Genomic DNA, 18,144 nt, shown 5'->3' on the forward strand with positions numbered 1-18,144 from the left:
GCAGTTGTTTACTAAGAAGCAACCAGCTTTCTCTTTTTAAAATGTCTTGCCTGTGATCACCGTAAACCTGTATAGACTTTTGCTATTTTAGTCACGGGAAGCTAGAAAAGGAGGGTCCATATGATGCCATACAATATTAACCTTTTCCTAATTAAATCCTGTAGAACATTGGCTGTGAAATCAGCAGTATTGAGAGAGTAGTGTATGTAATTAGACTTTTTGGAAGTGTTTGTTTACAGTTGATTTCAGACAAAACTGTTTTTATATGCACAAAGCAGATGGTAATATTTGACACTATATCCTTATTGGAATATGTTAAAGCCTCGATTTAAACTTTTTAAACACTTACTGTGAAATGCAGTCTTTGTCTTTTTCATTTAAGATGAGGGAGAGTAAAGCGCAAAATTTCTGGAATTGGAGCAGTGTTCAACTCTCCAATATGTTAAAACCCCTAAAGGGAGTGGTGGCCCATGTGTTTTACATACTAAAGGAAAGATGAGATAAAAACATTTATGATTAATTCCTGAATATCCACGTAGGGCTGGGAATGGCTCCTGAATAGATACAGTCAGTCGGTGTAGAAAATCTCATGCTTTACCAGCTGAGCTATCTGAAGTCACAATTCATCATGGTTTGGCTTAGCGTTACATAAAGCCAGGCTGTTGGGGCCCTAACTTAGTGCTCTACTAACTAGGGTTTAAAACTTAGTTATCCTAGCTTCTTTTGAGAGAAATTTCACAACAGAAAAGCTTAGTAATATCTCAGAGAAGATGCTTCTAATATCTGGGCGTCTACTCAATGTCATGTATCCTTCTGCAGAGCACAGCTTGTGTGGAAATGTTTGAAATGAAACGTAAAAGGAGAATTAAGTATTTGCAGGAAAAATCCTCAACAAAGGCTTTATTCCCCCTTCCCCATTCAAACAGAATGTATGTATATAAACAGATTAGATCAGGTAAACAAACTTATGCATAAGTATTCTGTAATGACTAGACAAGCAGTTGGAAAACACAGCAATTGTGTTTTGAGTAAAAGTATTTGAACAAATACTTGTTTTTTCCATTATTTAAATCTTCTGATTCTTTGAGAGCATGGAAGCAGATCTCTTTGTCTGTCTGCATAGTGAGTGTGCAATGCAGAGAGATTGGAAGATGAGATGAAAAATGCTTGAAGTGAGGTCACTGACTGGTTAAGACCTTTATGATTTCACTGATACCTCAGATATGCTAAAATGTGCACTGGAAATGCCCTTAGATCTCTTGTAGATGTAAAGGTACCGTATTTTTTGCACTCACTTTTTTCCTCCCAGAAAGTAAGGAGAAATGTCTGTGCGTGTTATGGAGGGAATGCCTACAGGTGGCGGGGGGGGGGGGATCTGCTGCAGTCGTGAGCAGAGGATCCATGGTTCCCCTTCCTTCCCTCCTCCGTGGCTCGCTTTGAAACAGCAAAGCGGGAGAAGAGCCGCTGAGTGGGGAGGAGAGAGGGACAGAGAGCTTGCTTCTTTAAAGGAGAAAAGCGGGAGGGTAGAGGAAAGTCGTGTAAGCGGCTCCTGTCCGGTTGGTTCCTTTAAAGCAAGCAGGCTCTCTGTCCCTCTCTCCTCCCCACTCAGCTCGCTAAATAGCAGCAAAGTTTTTCAGCAGCAAAGCCGGGGATGAGCGGGGAGGAGGGAGAAAAGCAGAGCCTGCTTGCTTTAAAGGAGCAAAGTGGGAGAGGAGAGGAGCCTTCTCCCCTTATACCCCTCTTCTGCATTATTAGCAGCATCCTTCTCCACCCACCCTACGCGTGCTCCTTGTCCCTTGAGTGCTTTTCCTTCCCTCCCCACTTAAAACTTAAAATGTGGTTACAAAGCACGGATCCACATGGATCCTCAGGATTTTTACACTGGGTCACCCCAAATTCACCATCAGATCACATAGCATGTCCATGACTACATCTTGCACCAAAAAAATCACGCACCCACTGTTGCCTGGGGCCGCAGTGGTGCAAAAACGTGGTTACAAAGCATGGATCCACATGGGTCCTCAGGATTTTTGCATTGGGCTACCCCAAACTCACTGTCAGATCACATGTCCACAGCATGGACCACAAAAATCATACATCCACTGTTTCGTTTAGAATATTTTTTTTCTTGTTTTCCTCCTCTAAAATAATAATCTGTCCATAAAGAGGGACTGTGCACATTTCCTGGTCATGTGTAGTCTTCCAGGAGGAATGCAAGTATCACATTTGTATTTTGTACATTCTCTGGGCATTATGCACAGTTTCCAATAAACAAGTCTCTCTCTCTCTCTCTCTCTCTCTGTGTGTGTGTATGTGTATGTGTGTGTGTGTGTGTATATATATATATATATATATATATATATATACACACACACACATATACATATATATATATACACATATCTACATATACATATATATATATACACACACACATATCTACATATATGTAGATATGTGTGTGTGTGTACACACACACACACATATGTACACCCCACCCATCTGGGTTGTCAACAGTATGCAATCTGCACCCATTGGGTTGCTTTTGACCCACTCCTAATCTTTTGTGGCTCACAACATACCACTTAAGCAGGGAGAAGAAGGGTTAATCTTTTCTGCAGTCCATCTTCTTTTCAACTGTTCCTTATCACATGGATTACGGATAGAAGAGAATTTTAAACCTTTCTCCCTCTCCCTCCTCAAAAAACCTCCTCTCACCATCCTGATGAAAATTGTCAGCCTCTGCTGTTATTAAACTTAGGAAAACCTTAGTAGTAACATGTTCAATCATAATTGGGATTGCTGGGGAGGGAAGAGTGTAGCAGCTGAGGTAGGATTACCTAGCAGGAAAATCAAAGACGAACAAGAGAGGTAGTATATAGTATTCCTGGTCCCATCTGCTGCCATTTCTGACCCTGCACATTTGTTGACAGATTCCTTCCAAGAGAATTCAGCTTTTTTATGGGAAAAGGTTGTCCACTCCTAATCTCATTGATGTAGTCTTTTTAAAGGGGGAGGAACTCAACACCCTTCTCTGCATTTATGAAGGGATCAACTGCTAGGCAAACAGGTCTCTTAAATGCACTTGCAGCATCTGGTAATGATACAGCTTGGATTAATTATCTCTTGGCTCAGTAGAGACAAGGCTGTCAAGTAGCCAAACCTCAGGAGAAAATGGGTGATATCCAGTGATGTGTCTGCCTGCATGTGCAATGAAGATCCACTTGCACAGCGGGACTTATGATTTCTCTTCCCCCATCTGCATGCCTCCAAATTCTGCCCTAGAGGGTTCTTCAATCATCTGGAGCATATTTGGGTTAGCGGGCCACACGAGGGGAACTGCAGGGTGCAAGGAGAAGTTTAATCTTGAGCTCCTTGTCCCTAGATGCAAATCCAGTACCTTTTTCATTCTTGGGCTTGCCAAAATGCAGCATACTAGTTCTGTGTGCTTATTGTCCACTGTCCCTGTCTCTGGCTATTTACCAATCTCGCCCAACTTTTTTTAAAAAATCAGTGGGACCGGTGAACTAAAGGAAGAAAAATCCTGAATGCTAATGCAACCTTTTTTTACTGCATCTTTTGGATTCTGGCCATGTGCATCAAGAAGTCACAAGTGGGCAGACTATGACTAGCCTTGCAGGGATGAGGGCAGAGGTTCCTGGTCTTTCTAACAGATGGCTCCATGACACTTCTGAAAGGTGAACCTTTTTCTAATTCAAATACAAGATGGCCTGCTGAGGAATTGGCTTTCTGCCTTATTGTTCAAGTATGTTTTGAGACTTGCTTCTATAGCTTTATTTTCTTAGCTTGTATCTTTGGCTTTCTCGGCTATACATAGTTGACAGTGTGGATATGTTAACCTTATTCAGGTTCCTCAGCAATGCTGGCCAGCCAGCCTCTTTTTAAGAACGTTTGAATTACCAGAAACATCCAGCATTTAGAATCATAGAATCATAGAGTTGGAAGAGACCACAAGGGCCATCAAGTCCAACCCCCTGCCAAGCAGGAAACACCATCAGAGCACTCCTGACATATGGTTGTCAAGCCTCTGCTTAAAGACCTCCAAAGAAGGAGACTCCACCACACTCCTTGGCAGCAAATTCCACTGTCAAACAGCTCTTACTGTCAGGAAGTTCTTCCTAATGTTTAGGTGGAATCTTCTTTCTTGTAGTTTGGATCCATTGCTCCGTGTCCGCTTCTCTGGAGCCGCAGAAAACAACCTTTCTCCCTCCTCTATGTGACATCCTTTTATATATTTGAACATGGCTATCATATCACCCCTTAACCTCCTCTTCTCCAGGCTAAACATGCCCAGCTCCCTTAGCCGTTCCTCATAAGGCATTGTTTCCAGGCCTTTGACCATTTTGGTTGCCCTCCTCTGGACACATTCCAGTTTGTCAGTGTCCTTCTTGAACTGTGGTGCCCAGAACTGGACACAGTACTCCAGGTGAGGTCTGACCAGAGCAGAATACAGTGGCACTATTACTTCCCTTGATCTAGATGCTATACTCCTATTGATGCAGCCCAGAATTGCATTGGCTTTTTTAGCTGCCGCGTCACACTGTTGGCTCATGTCAAGTTTGTGGTCAACCAAGACTCCTAGATCCTTTTCACATGTACTGCTCTCAAGCCAGGTGTCACCCATCTTGTATTTGTGCCTCTCATTTTTTTTGCCCAAGTGCAATACTCTACATTTCTCCCTGTTAAAATTCATCTTGTTTGTTTTGGCCCAGTTCTCTAATCTGTCAAGGTCGTTTTGAAGTGTGATCCTGTCCTCTGGGGTGTTAGCCACCCCTCCCAGTTTGGTGTCATCTGCAAATTTGATCAGGATGCCCTTGAGTCCATCATCCAAGTCGTTGATAAAGATGTTGAATAAGACCGGGCCCAAGACAGAACCCTGTGGCACCCCACTAGTCACTCTTCTCCAGGATGAAGAGGAACCATTTAGAGAGCATCTAGAGAGCATTTATGGCATAGCTTCTGCTGTGTTATAAACTTCAATATTATCTACCTGCCAAGACTACTGGTGGTTGGGATAGTCTCGGGAATGTGTTGTGCCTAAGAAGATATAATTGCATTAATCTGCTGCTTGCTAAAATGATGTTTAAAATTGCAAGTAATGCTTAAATGCTTCTTGAAATAGATGGAATAAGGTGTAATCAACCTAATGTGCTGAAATATTTCTATTAATATATCTTGTGCTATAGTAGGACTAGACAACTTGATTTTTGAATTGGGCTTTGAGGGAGAATTTAGAATGTGACATTGAAGATAACTCCCTCTTTTATATTAAATGGCATTATACTAAACTGTATTAAAAATATGTTTCTCTCCAAGTTGCCAGGTGTTACAACAGGGTGTGATCAAAGGGAGCCAGCATTTTGTGTTGGACTGGGAGTTGGGAGACCAGGGTTCAAATCACCACTCAGCCATGAAGGTCTATTGGGTGAGCTGGGGCCAGTCACTGTCTCTCAGCCTAGCTTACTTCACAGGGTGGTTGTGAGGGTAAAATGGAGAAGGGGGGCAGTGTTTTAGCAGTGGCAGCACAATAAGTACATATGACACCATGGCTTTCTGGCATATTACACCGATCCTGGTCTGACTGCACTGGCTACCAATCCAGGCCCAATTCAAAGTGTTGGTTTTGACTTATAAAGCCTTAAACGGCTCAGGACTGCAATACCTCAAGGGCTGCCTCTTTCCATATGAACCTACCTGGACCCTGAGATCATCTTCTGAGGCCCTTCTTTATGTACTTCCTCCTTGAGAGGTCCAGAGGATGGCAACATGAGAACAGGCCTTCTCTGCAGTGGCTCCCCGTCTGTGGAATGCTCTCCCCAGGGAAGCTCGCCTGGTGCCTTCGTTACATACCTTTAGGATTGAGGCAAAAACGTTCCTTTTTAACCAGACCTTTGGTTGATTTGATTGACATCCTATGCCCTTTTAAAAATGTGGCTCTTTTTTGGGTGTGTGTTATTGGGTTGTTGTTTTCATTCTGATTATATGTATTGTGGTTTTTATGTTGATATTTTCTGTGAACCACCCTGAGACCTCCAGGAATAGGCTGGTATATAAATTCAATAAATTCAATAATAATAAAAAAAAAAGATGATTGCACTACCCCGAAACTGGAGAGATGCCTTTCATCTGAATTTGCCATGGTTGGCCATTTTATTCTGCCTCCTTATTCTGTGTACTGGATTATATAGGTGGTGTTTTGTAACATTTAAAAAAATATATATATAAAAATAAGATGTAAGAAAGCTCAAACGACACCACAGCTGGCTTTTCAAGGCAATCCACTTCACCTTGCTTCATTATAGGGTGCCTTTTATAAGTGTCACACAAGCTAAGAAATTATCAGTTCCATTCCAGATTGTATAGTCTTCACTGGTCAGTTGTCAGCAAACAGAAGGAGACAGCATGGTTTCAGTAACAACCGTGAAATTCCATATATTTCTGTCTGAGTTGCAACACCTGTATGATCTATGCTTTATGAAGGCAGCTTTATCTTGTAGGTGACTTTAGTGGATGCAATGTGCCATATAATTCCAGTCCAGATTGCATATGTGCCAGTAAATTGCAGTATGTGTGTATTTATTTCCAAAGATAAAGGGATGTGACCAGCCCTGTGGCTTTGAAAGTAGCCCTGAAGTAGGTCTGGGAGAACCTGCCAATCTTGAAATGTTTTTTAACTACTACTCCGGTTCCCTGACTATTGGCTATGCTGCCTAGGGTTGATGGGAGTTGTAGTTCCACAGTGTCTGTAGGATGGCCACATCCTTCCTTATTGCTGCGAAGTTTCCAAAGTGCAGTGCAACTGTATTGTGATAAAGGTTTTTCTCCCTCTGCTGGGGTGCTGTAAGATCAAACTGTTAATTTTGTTACAGACCTGCTGAAGATCCTTATTTTTGTTCTTTAGGATTATGTGACACAAGATCCATGTTGTTTTTTTCCCCTATTCAGTGATGATGTTTAGAGCCCAAAGTTGTGGTCAACTGTTCTTATGCTTCATGCACAGTGCCTTGTATGACATATACCATATTTTCCCGTCTATAAGACTAGGTTTTTTTCCTTAAAAATAATGTCAAAAATTAGAGGGTGTCTTATACACTGGGCCATCTCTCCCCATTTTCTTAAATCTGAGCCCCCCCAAAAAGGGGGTGTCTTATACATGGGGGCGTCTTATAGACAGAAAAATACGGTAACTTGTTAATGTTGTATAGCTTGATATCTAACTTGGTATTTTTCTATTCAAGTGGCCTTAATTTGAATGCTTTTTGGTGCTGGTTTCTAACTGAAGTTTGCTCTTTCTTTTTTGTTGGGAGAGTAGAAGAATTACGGAAGTTGAGCTGGTCAGGAATCCCGAAAGCAGTTCGGCCAATTACATGGAAGCTCCTTTCAGTAAGTACTTCAGTATTTTGTGATGATAGTGTTATTTCTCTCACCACATATAATTTTGCTTGAGTCATAGCTAATCAGTAGCGCTCCAAAACAGTGTGACAAAAAGGACGTTGTTCTGTTCTCAATTTCAAGCTTGGTTTGTCATAAGAGAATAGAGTAGTAAATCATGACAAGTGCTGTATTTTTCTTTGTTGCACTCCCTCCCCCAGCTCCTAAATGCCTTGTAGTGTTAAATAAAAAATTAGTTTCAAACAATAAAGTTAAGTATATTCCAACTATGTGCATATGTGTTTCTTACAGTATTGGTGTAAATTAGAAAATGGTGTTTATTGATACTGGTGTTAAGTAGAATTGTTTCCTTGCTTAGTGGCAAAATGTTTTGAGGAAGGTGTATATATCTATGGTATCTTGCACCCAAGTGAACATGAATTCTGCTTCATCAGCGAATATTCATGTTGGCTTTTTAACATTCCAAGTTATACATCCCACAGTTTAGCACTGTTGAATTTTTTAGAGAAGACTTAAAACTGCGTTCTTTTTTACCCCCCCCCTTTTTTTTTGAGAAAGATCAATCTGTGGGGAATGTGAAGTGTTCACTTCAGAAGAGGTCTGATTTCCAGTGTTTAAAAAGATTCTTTCTTGCTAATGAGTCTCGATAAATTTCTAGGCTTAGTGCTTTCTAATCCAAAATTCAGATGCAGCTCTTAACAGTGAATATTTAATAAGTAGTCTCTTGCAATTAAAATTAAGTACACAGAATGCAGTAGCTGTTTTTTTCCTTCCCCTGGTAAAGTATACATTTAAAATGCTGACTCTTCATCCTGAAGTTCAAGCCGAGTTAGGCCATCTATTTACCCTATGATGCTGGCTTGATAGAAGAATGGGAAAAGCTATAAGCCATGTTGGCTGCAAGGTTATTACTTTGATTAGATTGGGATTTTTTTAAAGAAGCAAGGCAGAAATTGTATAACGTTACACACTCCTTCCTTGTCCCTGCTTCCTTGAATCCATGTTTCCTACCCAAAGTCAATGTCCCTAAGATGGATTTCTTATTGAGCACTTCTCCACCATTTGAAATGATGGTGTTTTGTCCCCTAGTCTCTGAATATTTGACATGGTAGTGATCTTAATGTAGTAGAAGTAATGCTTTATTTAATGTTGTATTGAAATGTTTGTAACCCGCCCTGAGACTGCATGGTGAAGGGAGAGCTTTAAATATAAGTCAGTAAGTGTTTTTTTTTAAAGAATCGTCAGTAAAAAGAAAACATATTAGAATTAGAAAACATATTAGAATTAGAAAAAAGAACAAAGGTTCTCTGAACAGCCATTAGTTTGACATAAACACCCCCATTTTATCTGAATGTCTTCTAACTTGTCCACATGCACAGATGAGCCCTTGAAGTATAATTTTAAATAAGGCTGTAAGATCTCCTAAAGCCAGAAGGAGAGGTAAATGATTTGAACTAGTGGCTAATGTGTGCTTTCTTACCTGCAAAAATAAAACATGGCTTGCGAGGGAACAGGATATTGAACTTGTCTAAAAGAGAGGGTGTGTTGATTAATCTTTGAAACTGATTAGCAGCAAATGTCTCTGTTCTAAGGAAAATATTGGTATATTTAGTCATAAATTAAATTGCTTTCTAATGGGACAAATAATGTATTCTGAAGAGTACAGACTCCTGAAAAAGAAATGCAGTCTTGACGTCTTAATATCCTAGCTCACTACTTTGCATAAGGTTAAATATTGAATTCTAGAGATTGCATCTGGAGCTGATACAATATCTGGGAAACCTTGCCCTTCTCCAGCTTATTGTTTCAACAGAAATGTTTAGCTGGTGTCAGGGCTGGTCCAAGACATTTTGTAGCCTGAAGTAAACAGAAGGATGGCGCGACCTATTCAAAATACAAAAGTTGTTTGGATTCGCTGTTGGATCTGTTGTCAATAATGCCATGGAAACAGTGTTCTGTGCTACACTTGAGGGTAGCAGGCTAGCTAGGGAGCAGAGAGCAAGGGTGTGTTTCACACAGCTATTTTCCGAAACCTCACTGCCACTTCATGCCCCCCAACACCTGTCTCTTGAGGCTGCTGCCACTTAATGGCTGGCCCTGTTTAGTGCTGAAAATGAAATGTTCCAATAATGGGAACTTTTATTCCTGTCGTTGGCACCAGTGTAATGGATAACATGTTGGATCTCTGTGAGAGAGACATGAGCCCAGAGCCCAGATGAACCATGAAGCTTGCTGGCCGCCTTTGGACAAGTCACAAACCAAGTTCAGACATAGTAATCTTTTTAATTATGACTCTCCCCCCCCCCCCCCGCACACTTGCTCTTCCCTTTGGTTGTGTGCCATAATGCAAATCTTCCAGGTTTTGTTAAACCACAGCCACCCATTGCATTTGGATAACAACACTGATATAATCTCTACTTACAAACCAGAATATGAAATTGATATGAAATCAGTTTCCTGATTTGGTTGTAATTGGAAGTTTAACAAACCCTGAAAGATTCCCCTTACAACAGATGAAAATCCCCTTAAATTCCATGTTCGAATAAGCCTTGGTTTATTAGACCAAGTTGGTTACATTTGAAATTCGCCATTGTCGCCAGGCCTGCTACACCTGTGGATTCTTCCTTTTTAGGCCTGGGGTATGACCTCTTCCTTTTCTCAGACTGACATTATAAGGGTGGCTTATGAAAGATAAAATGGGGCCATTAAGTGCTTACCTGGATAATAAGTCTATCTTTTTTTCCTTGACTTTGATTTCAGATGACAGATTTGAGAAAGTGGTAGCTAACTGCTTCACGTTAATATGCAGGACTTTCCTATGAGTCCATTCCTTGGCTGTATTTACCGTATTTTTCGCTCTATAAGACGCACCAGACCACAAGACGCACCTAGTTTTTGGAGGAGGAAAACAAGAAAAAAAATATTCTGAATCTCAGAAGCCAGAACAGCAAGAGGCATCGCTGCGCAGTGAAAGCAGCAATCCCTCTTGCTGTACTGGCTTCTGTGATAGCTGTGCAGCCTGCATTCACTCCATAAGATGCACACACATTTCCCCTTACTTTTTAGGAGGGAAAAAGTGAGTCTTATAGAGCAAAAAATACGGTATGTGAAAGACTTAATAGAACAGGAAACACGAGAATCCAGTAAATTGAGGAAATGGCTGTCCTTTGATTTAGCTTTTAAGATAAGCAGTTTTTAACATCGATAGCTTCCTTTTCCCAGACTTTTTATAACTTGTGTGTAATGTTTATAAACTAGTTGAGTTCTCATACTATCATAGTCTGTAACACTTTATACAAATAGCTTTGCAGAAACACTTCCTGCATTGTATACACCAAGCACATAGGCTTGATTACTTAAATCCAGATGAGTTTATTGGTTTGCATCAAAGCTTTTTATTACTTGTTGAATTGTTTTGTACACTACACTTCCCCTACTTCATAGACTGTAGCCTTGTTCTTTTGAAGGTTGTAAAAGTTCTTCAATAGATCCCTGAATCATTTCACTTAATAGTATTGGTACTTTGCCATGCATACACAAATACTTGCTTAATTTACATTAAGTTTCTTTTATCTTGTCTCCTGGGGTGTGATATATCAATCTTGTCCAAACTTTGTCAGAAATGCTCTGGTGTGCAACATATGGTTTGATTGCTCTGAAGCTTTTCATTTTTCATCAACAGCTATTTCTCACTTTCATTTTGTTTTCAAAATGTTTTAAGCACTCAGTCCGAAATCCAAAATGTTTAATCTACTGAGTAATAGGACTGCAGGGGGGAAAATCCTGTTCTACAAAGACAAATACATTCCCTTTTAAAAATACTGTTGATTCCCATTGGGATGTGATTGGAGAAAGCATTTTCTGGTTGCAAGCCAGACCTGTCGGTCACAATTTTTTAGCTCCCCTCCCACCAACTCTCCCATCCCCCTAGCGGGCATTTCCCTTTCATGGGAAGAGATGCATACATTTTTAAGACTGCTCTTTGTGTGTCTCCAAAGTGTTGGGGACAGACTAAATTTGCTTTTCTTCATTCTGACCAAGTCTGAAGTGGCCTACTTCACTTTGGGCTGTGAAGCGAATGTGCACACAATGACCCAGTATAATTCCTCAGTGCGACTTGGAATATATTAGCACAGCAGCCATAGCTAGTTTGCTCAAGCTTCCCTATCTGTGGTTTGGGTTACACATTCTTTTTGTTAGGCTGTATATGGTCACTGTTGTAGCCTTTTATATGAAGTGGAGAAACTATTTACAAGCATCTTAAACGGGAACTTTTTGGAGCTATTACCTCTTAGAGTAGACAATACAGTGGTACCTCGGGTTAAGTACTTGATTCATTCTGGAGGTCTGTTCTTAACCTGAAACTGTTCTTAACCCGAAGCACCACTTTAGCTTATGGGGCCTCCCGATGCCGCCGCACCGCCAGAGCACAATTTCTGTTCTCATCCTGAAGCAAAATTCTTAACCCGAGGTACTATTTCTGGGTTAGCAGAGTCTGTAACCTGAAGCGTATGAAACTCGAGGTACCACTGTATTTGGTTAGATCAGGGTTTCTTAAAGTTGGGTCTCCAACTGTTTTTGGACTACAATTCCCATCCCTGACCACTGGCCCAGCTGGCTAGGGATGATGGGAGTTGTAGTCCAACAACAGCTGGGGACCCAAGTTTGGGAAACCCTGGTCTTGATAAACCAGTGGAGTGATTTGGAATAATACACCACATAAATGGAAGAGAAATGCAATGCTATATTGAAGTGAATGCTTTCTTTAAAAGAGGAACAAAATGGATGGGGGAAAGTGACTTAAATTCCATTTACAATTGCACTGGAGAACCTGTGTTTTGCATTGAATGCACAGGCCCACTTTGAATGTACATCCCTGGTTCATAAAATATGGATTATGAACCCCCCAAAGAGTTGGGGGTCAAGTGATCTGTGCAAGTGGAAGAGGTTCTGGTTTGTTTTAAGTCAGAGGTCCCCAGTTTGGATGTAATGAGGAACTCTGGCTTAAAACCAGGATACCTGCGCCAAAGCCAGTGCAAGATGAGAGAAGTAGCCATGGCTTGTGAAACTGTTAATTTGCATCAGAAATGGGCCATAGAACAATTTTCAAGGGAGGGAGAGTTTTTAATGAACAATTGGTAAACAATTTTTCTACAATTTAAAATGTGTGTCACTTTCTAGGGTTACCTCCCTGCAAATATAGAACGGAGAGAAGGCACTTTACAAAGGAAACGGAAAGAGTATTTTGCTTTTGTGGAACAATATTATGATTCAAGAAATGAAGAAACTCACCAGGAGACATACAGACAGGTGAAGGAACTGAAAAATGTCTCCAATTAAAGGAAATTTCACATGCATTCCAATGCCTTTTTCGATATTACATCACATTATTTCTGAGAGTGCCCCTGGCTTTTATTGAGCTTCTCATTCACCCTTCCAGGCACACGAAGAGGAATGGGACCAGGCTGTCCAGCTTTTCCTTTCTGTGCCTAACTTCCTTTTTCATTCATTTTCTTTCTCAATTTATAGTTAACACTGGATACAGATATGGCCTTTGCATGCTTAGCGCACTGGTTTCCAAATCTTCTGTCTTCATGGAATACTTTGCGCATTGACTTTGGGAACCCCTGGGCAGCTGCCAGTGTGAATCTTGTGCATTTAAAATACTGGTGCAGCCTTTCGTAGAGGTCAATTTGCACGGAGCACTCACTGGCTTAGGCAGCTGGGCTTCTCCATTGCCACACCTGAACAGAGTCTGCATCTTGGAATGCACCTAACATTCTCCTGCATCTGAACCTTGTTTAGAAAGTGTAGTGAGCAAACTGTCTTTCAGGGAAGTCTGTTGGCCATTATTGGTCCTCTCCCTGTGAAATCCCTGATAGGCGTCCAAGATATTCTAAGATTCCTAGGAACATAGTTTAAATACCATGAAAACAATGGAAGGGAAGGGATAATCCAGACCTTCAGGAAGCCTTTCTTGAGGGGCTAATAGAAGGGACACTGGAAAACTAAGGCATCTTGTAAAATATTACAAAATCGATCCTGTTAACCAGATGTTGCCCTGTAGACTTGATCTACCATTTACTTTGTGGGTATGTCTTTAATATTTGTGTTGTGCTTTGTCTGCATTTTGAAGGGGTTTGTGCAGGCAGCAACTTTTATTCCTTGTACTAAAATAGTTTTGTTTTTAAAGCAGATTGAAAGCGTTATTCTGTTTCTTCAGTTCTTGGGGAGTGAGAACAAATACTGTTCATGAATTGTAAAAAGCACCACTAGATAAATAGTGGCTTCATAGCTTTGTTTCTGCCTGTGCAGTACTTTCCTGCATAAAAAATACGAAGTATTTGCAAAAGGGAAATGTTAACCTACGTACTCCCCATATTCAGAATTACCATTGATTTCCCCCCCTTTATGTGTTAATTCACTGTCTATCAAATGCTCAAATTACTGAGTCCTGTGTAACGCATATGCACTTTAAATACTTTTTAAAGGCTTATAGGGAAGGCCTGTAAAGAATAAGGAAAATTGAAAACCTGCGTTACTCCACTAGCTTTTTTTTAAAAAAATAAGAAAGTTCAACAGTAACATTATACACTTAGTCATCATTTGAAGGTTTCTGAAAATTAAGAGATTTCTTTTTCAGATTCATATAGATATTCCTCGTATGAGTCCGGAAGCTTTAATTCTTCAACCCAAAGCAACAGAGGCAAGTAATACTGCAAGATAATAAACCCAACTGTCCCAACTGTGTGATTTGCTTGTTTGTGTATTGTCAGAGTACACATTTCACTTTCTCTGGAGATGCCATACTGAAAAGTTCTTCTTACACCCATACAAGACAGCCATTTCTGCATTCTTGGGGAAATTCCCTGGGATATATATTTTTTAATGCCCCCAACAAGGGGTGAGCATGCTTATTGTCCTTCAGGAGCCCTAATGTTGACAACTGAAGTTCAGTTGGGGCAAGCAGGGGAAGGCAAATGAGGCAGAAGATGAAAACTGGTGGACTCAAGCCACAGTTCATAGTCTACTGGAAAGAGGGATACACTCTCCTAAGGCTTGCATTACCCACATCTAATCCCCCCCCCCCCAATTTGTGATGCTGCAAACCTTTAGGGGCTTTGACCCTTTTGGTATGGAAATAATTTGGGGGGCATTTATTAGGATAAGAGTAAATATGCCCTTAAAATTATAAATAATCACTCAACCCATGAAATCTCTTATCTGTCTTGGAAGGGCAATAAAATTAAGTTGGGGAGGCATATTTTCCATGAGGCATCCATCAGTTTAGTTGAACTGGCCCATACAGCACCACCAATTCTGCACAGTGCCACTCAGATTTGGGGTTAGATGAACAGTTCCCACTCACCTATCCATGGACTTCAGTAGGCTGTTCTATAAAGCAATTGTACTATAGTGCTGAGGCTCAGGGTTAGTTGAGCAAGAAGCTAATCTTCCAGACCCAGATCTTGGCACTACTGGGGAGATAAGTTTCCCAGTTGCCTTTTTTACTGGCTCTCATTTTTTGCAAGTCACAGTCTACTTGATCTCAGTTCTTTGACTTTACAGCAGCAAGAGAAGTGATGCTTCTAATGATTCTATGATCTTATTCTATGATCTCCTGTATCATCATGACAATATAGCTTCCTAGATGCACCCCCCCCCCCAGTGTAATGTCTGTCTTGCTAAGGACATATATGTAGAGCAGAGGTATTTTTTGGAACTATGCATAACTCTCCATTGTAGAAAATCAGCTTTCTACAACATGGCAGGAGGTGAAAGAGTATCCAAAGTCCTGAAGCACTCAAGTAGCATTCTTGGCCCACTTCCAAATGGCAAACTGCTTTTGAAGCTGATAGGTGTTTCAAAATATGTTTGTTATGGTGTGAGAGGCTGCTTTAAAAGAGAAATAGTCCAAAAGGCTTCTGGGTGTGTGCAGGACCCTGAATGCATCTTAAGAAGCTCTTTGAATTTTGTCTATGAAATGTAGGAAGGAGTATAAGCCTTCCTTGTTTAAAATGGTACATTTTCAACAATTTAAATTTTGTATAAACGCTTAATTTTTACATAGTGCTAGTAATCTTTAAATGTTTTCCTTGAATAATCAAGAAACTATATTAACATTTGCTGATTATGTATGCTGATACTCACTTGCATTTCATTATGCCTACATTTTGTGCCTTCTGAGTTCATTGCTTTACAGGTCTTTACATTTCTTCCCCAGATCTTTGAAAGAATTTTGTTTATCTGGGCAATACGTCATCCAGCCAGTGGATATGTTCAGGGCATAAATGATCTGGTTACTCCATTTTTTGTTGTCTTCACATGTGAATATACTGGTAAGAAAAGTTACATGAACATGTATATTATTGTAATCTGAAATTTTAAGAATGTCAGGGTATAGTATCTTTATAGAGATTTAGGGGTTAAGTTATTAAAAATGTGCTTGTGTATGCAGAATTGCCTGTCAGTTAAATTTTTATTTGAAGTTGTTTTCTCTCTCTCTCTCTCTCTCTGTGTGTGTGTATATATATATATATATATAGATAGATAGATAGATAGATATAGATATAGATATAGTGGGGGGAGGTAATATTTGAAAGCCATGCATTTCAAGAATAGTTTTTGTGGATTCTTACAGCCATGGTCATAATTTTATTTGTATGCCACCCTTCGACAGTTAAAACCATGCTCAATGTGGCTTAAAACATGAAGAAAAATGCATAATTCCAAACCTAACAAAAGTTGTTGGCACCCATCTTTCTCAAGAGACAGTGGAGTGCCAGGGGTGAAATCAAATGGCTGTGTTAGCAGCACTGGGTGCAAGCCTGGGCAGTGTGTATGGAGGTCCTGGGCTGTCCAGATGACAAGACCCTCCTCTCGGCCTCACTGAGGTGGTCCAAAGGAAAGCAGAGCAATATGTTTGGCACCACTGCTGTTGCAGGAGTTGCCAGAAGGAGGCAAACAAATCATAATACATTATAAAATAAAGATACTGAAATTAGTATCAATAACAGCAACAACCTCCCCCTCCCCCAAAGACTCCAGTCCAAGAGGCTGTTCAGCAGCCTCAGCTTTTGTAGTTGGAGTCAGTCAGGACCCTGCCCTCCCATGCCAGGTGGAAAAAGGCCTGCAAGGCAGGGAGCAGGTCTTCAGGACTCGGCCAAGATGGTCAATGTTCCATCCCCCTTCTCTCCCTCCATCCCTTCCCAGTTGGTTGTGCTTCACACGCCTCATCAATATAATAAACTAGATTGATTTTGTTTATAATAGAGGGCAGATTACCCTTGAAGAGTTGAACGGCTGTCCACTTATTTGACAGGAAGGATTCTCTTTTGCTGTGCTTCAGTTCATAGGAAGTCCTTTCCCCCCCATACTGAGCAGCTAATGAGAATTGCTGTTGCTTGCTCCCCTAATAATCTATTAAGTAGAGTAGGGGGCTACTCTAGAGAGTGTTTACAGTTTCTGCCTCTTACTCCCTCATTTGACAGATAATGAAAATGTTCCTAATGAGCCTAGAACAGTAGGATCTGTGCTGGTATACTTTAGAGTTGTTAATTGAAATAAGTTTAAATGAGATGTGATTAGAGGATTGATATTCCATGTTAAATAGACCATTTAATTAATATAGTAAATATGTTTGTCTTAAGTACTTTACCATCAGTTTACATTTCAAGTATATTGTCTGCGTTTTTTTCTGAAATTTGCTATCAACAGACCAGGGTCTGTCTAATGGTCATTTGTCGTAATTGGGGACAATGCCACTGAAAAATGGTTGCTGAACTACCATTGGCATTAAATTTATTGCTGTGTTTGACTGGTAGAAAAGTGTATATCAGGCCACAAGTGTATATACTGTAACTATAATCCCTGCTCCTAGAACATCTGCCCAGCTGTGGACCACTGGTGCTTTGAGTGCTCTGAGCACTTTTTTGGCAGTTCAAGAGTACATGTAAAGGGAGGCGACATTAACTCTAACCAGCAACACCTGAGCCAGTTCTGTGCACCTTTAAATAAAAAGAGTGGAAGTTTGATTGGTTCTCTAGTATTGGGTGGATGTACATGAAGTCTGCTTTTGAGAGGGAGATTGCTGGGCTACAGATCTCTGTTAAAATGCAGTCCTAGTTGGCAGGCTCAGTCTGCACAAGAGTATCTGTATTCTGTTGCCGTCATAAATCTTCAATGTTGAGGTGGTGCTGTTAAGGGAATCCCCAGAATAATGACAGTTTTAGCAATGCCTTCTCCTGTAGTCATGAGAAAACAGTATGCAAACAGTGGACTGTTGTGAAAAGCCAATCTTTAGCTTGATTTAAAAAATATTTATATAAAAACTGTAATAGCAGCTTATGAGGATCTGCAAGAGCCTCTTTCGGATAAAAGAGATTAACGTTTGAATGACTGAAACATTGCAGTAAGGAGATACATTCAGCCCATTCAGAAGAACAGCAAAATAGAGAGAGAAAGCTCAGCTAAGAACCAAACAGTCTGTTGTCACATGGACTGCATTCAAACAATAACTCAAACCTTCATGAACTGAACTGTGGACAGACACTGGTATGTGCTTGTCCCTCACCCCTTCCTATCATGTACCAGCTTCATCACAAAGATCCTAGCTTGCACTGATCCACAGCTCCCCATTGTGCATACAGGGGAATTTTGGCTTGATGGTGGTTACCAAATCAGGGAAATAAAACACAATCTCATCCTGCTTTGGTCACTGACATTAAACTA

The 18,144-nt window shown here is 40.5% G+C and overlaps 1 protein-coding gene and 1 long non-coding RNA gene across 2 annotated transcripts in view; one reads left to right on the forward strand and one right to left on the reverse strand.

Annotated features, from left to right (window-relative positions):
• LOC310658326 overlaps positions 1–10,515 on the reverse strand; it is a 116,952-nt gene extending 106,437 nt beyond the window's left edge. The window contains exon 1 of the long non-coding RNA XR_014502235.1: positions 10,293–10,515. This is a non-coding gene — a long non-coding RNA (uncharacterized lncRNA). The remainder of the gene's footprint in view (positions 1–10,292) is intronic.
• The window catches only part of TBC1D22A (TBC1 domain family member 22A), a 121,580-nt gene that overhangs the window by 22,601 nt on the left and 80,835 nt on the right, over positions 1–18,144 (forward strand). The window contains exons 5-8 of the mRNA XM_083399843.1: positions 7,334–7,404; positions 12,595–12,723; positions 14,057–14,119; positions 15,638–15,752. Coding sequence (XP_083255969.1) covers positions 7,334–7,404; positions 12,595–12,723; positions 14,057–14,119; positions 15,638–15,752 — 378 coding nt within the window. The remainder of the gene's footprint in view (positions 1–7,333; positions 7,405–12,594; positions 12,724–14,056; positions 14,120–15,637; positions 15,753–18,144) is intronic.

Source organism: Podarcis tiliguerta, assembly GCF_965153285.1.
Source record: "Podarcis tiliguerta genome assembly, chromosome: 10".
NCBI lineage: Eukaryota > Metazoa > Chordata > Lepidosauria > Squamata > Lacertidae > Podarcis > Podarcis tiliguerta.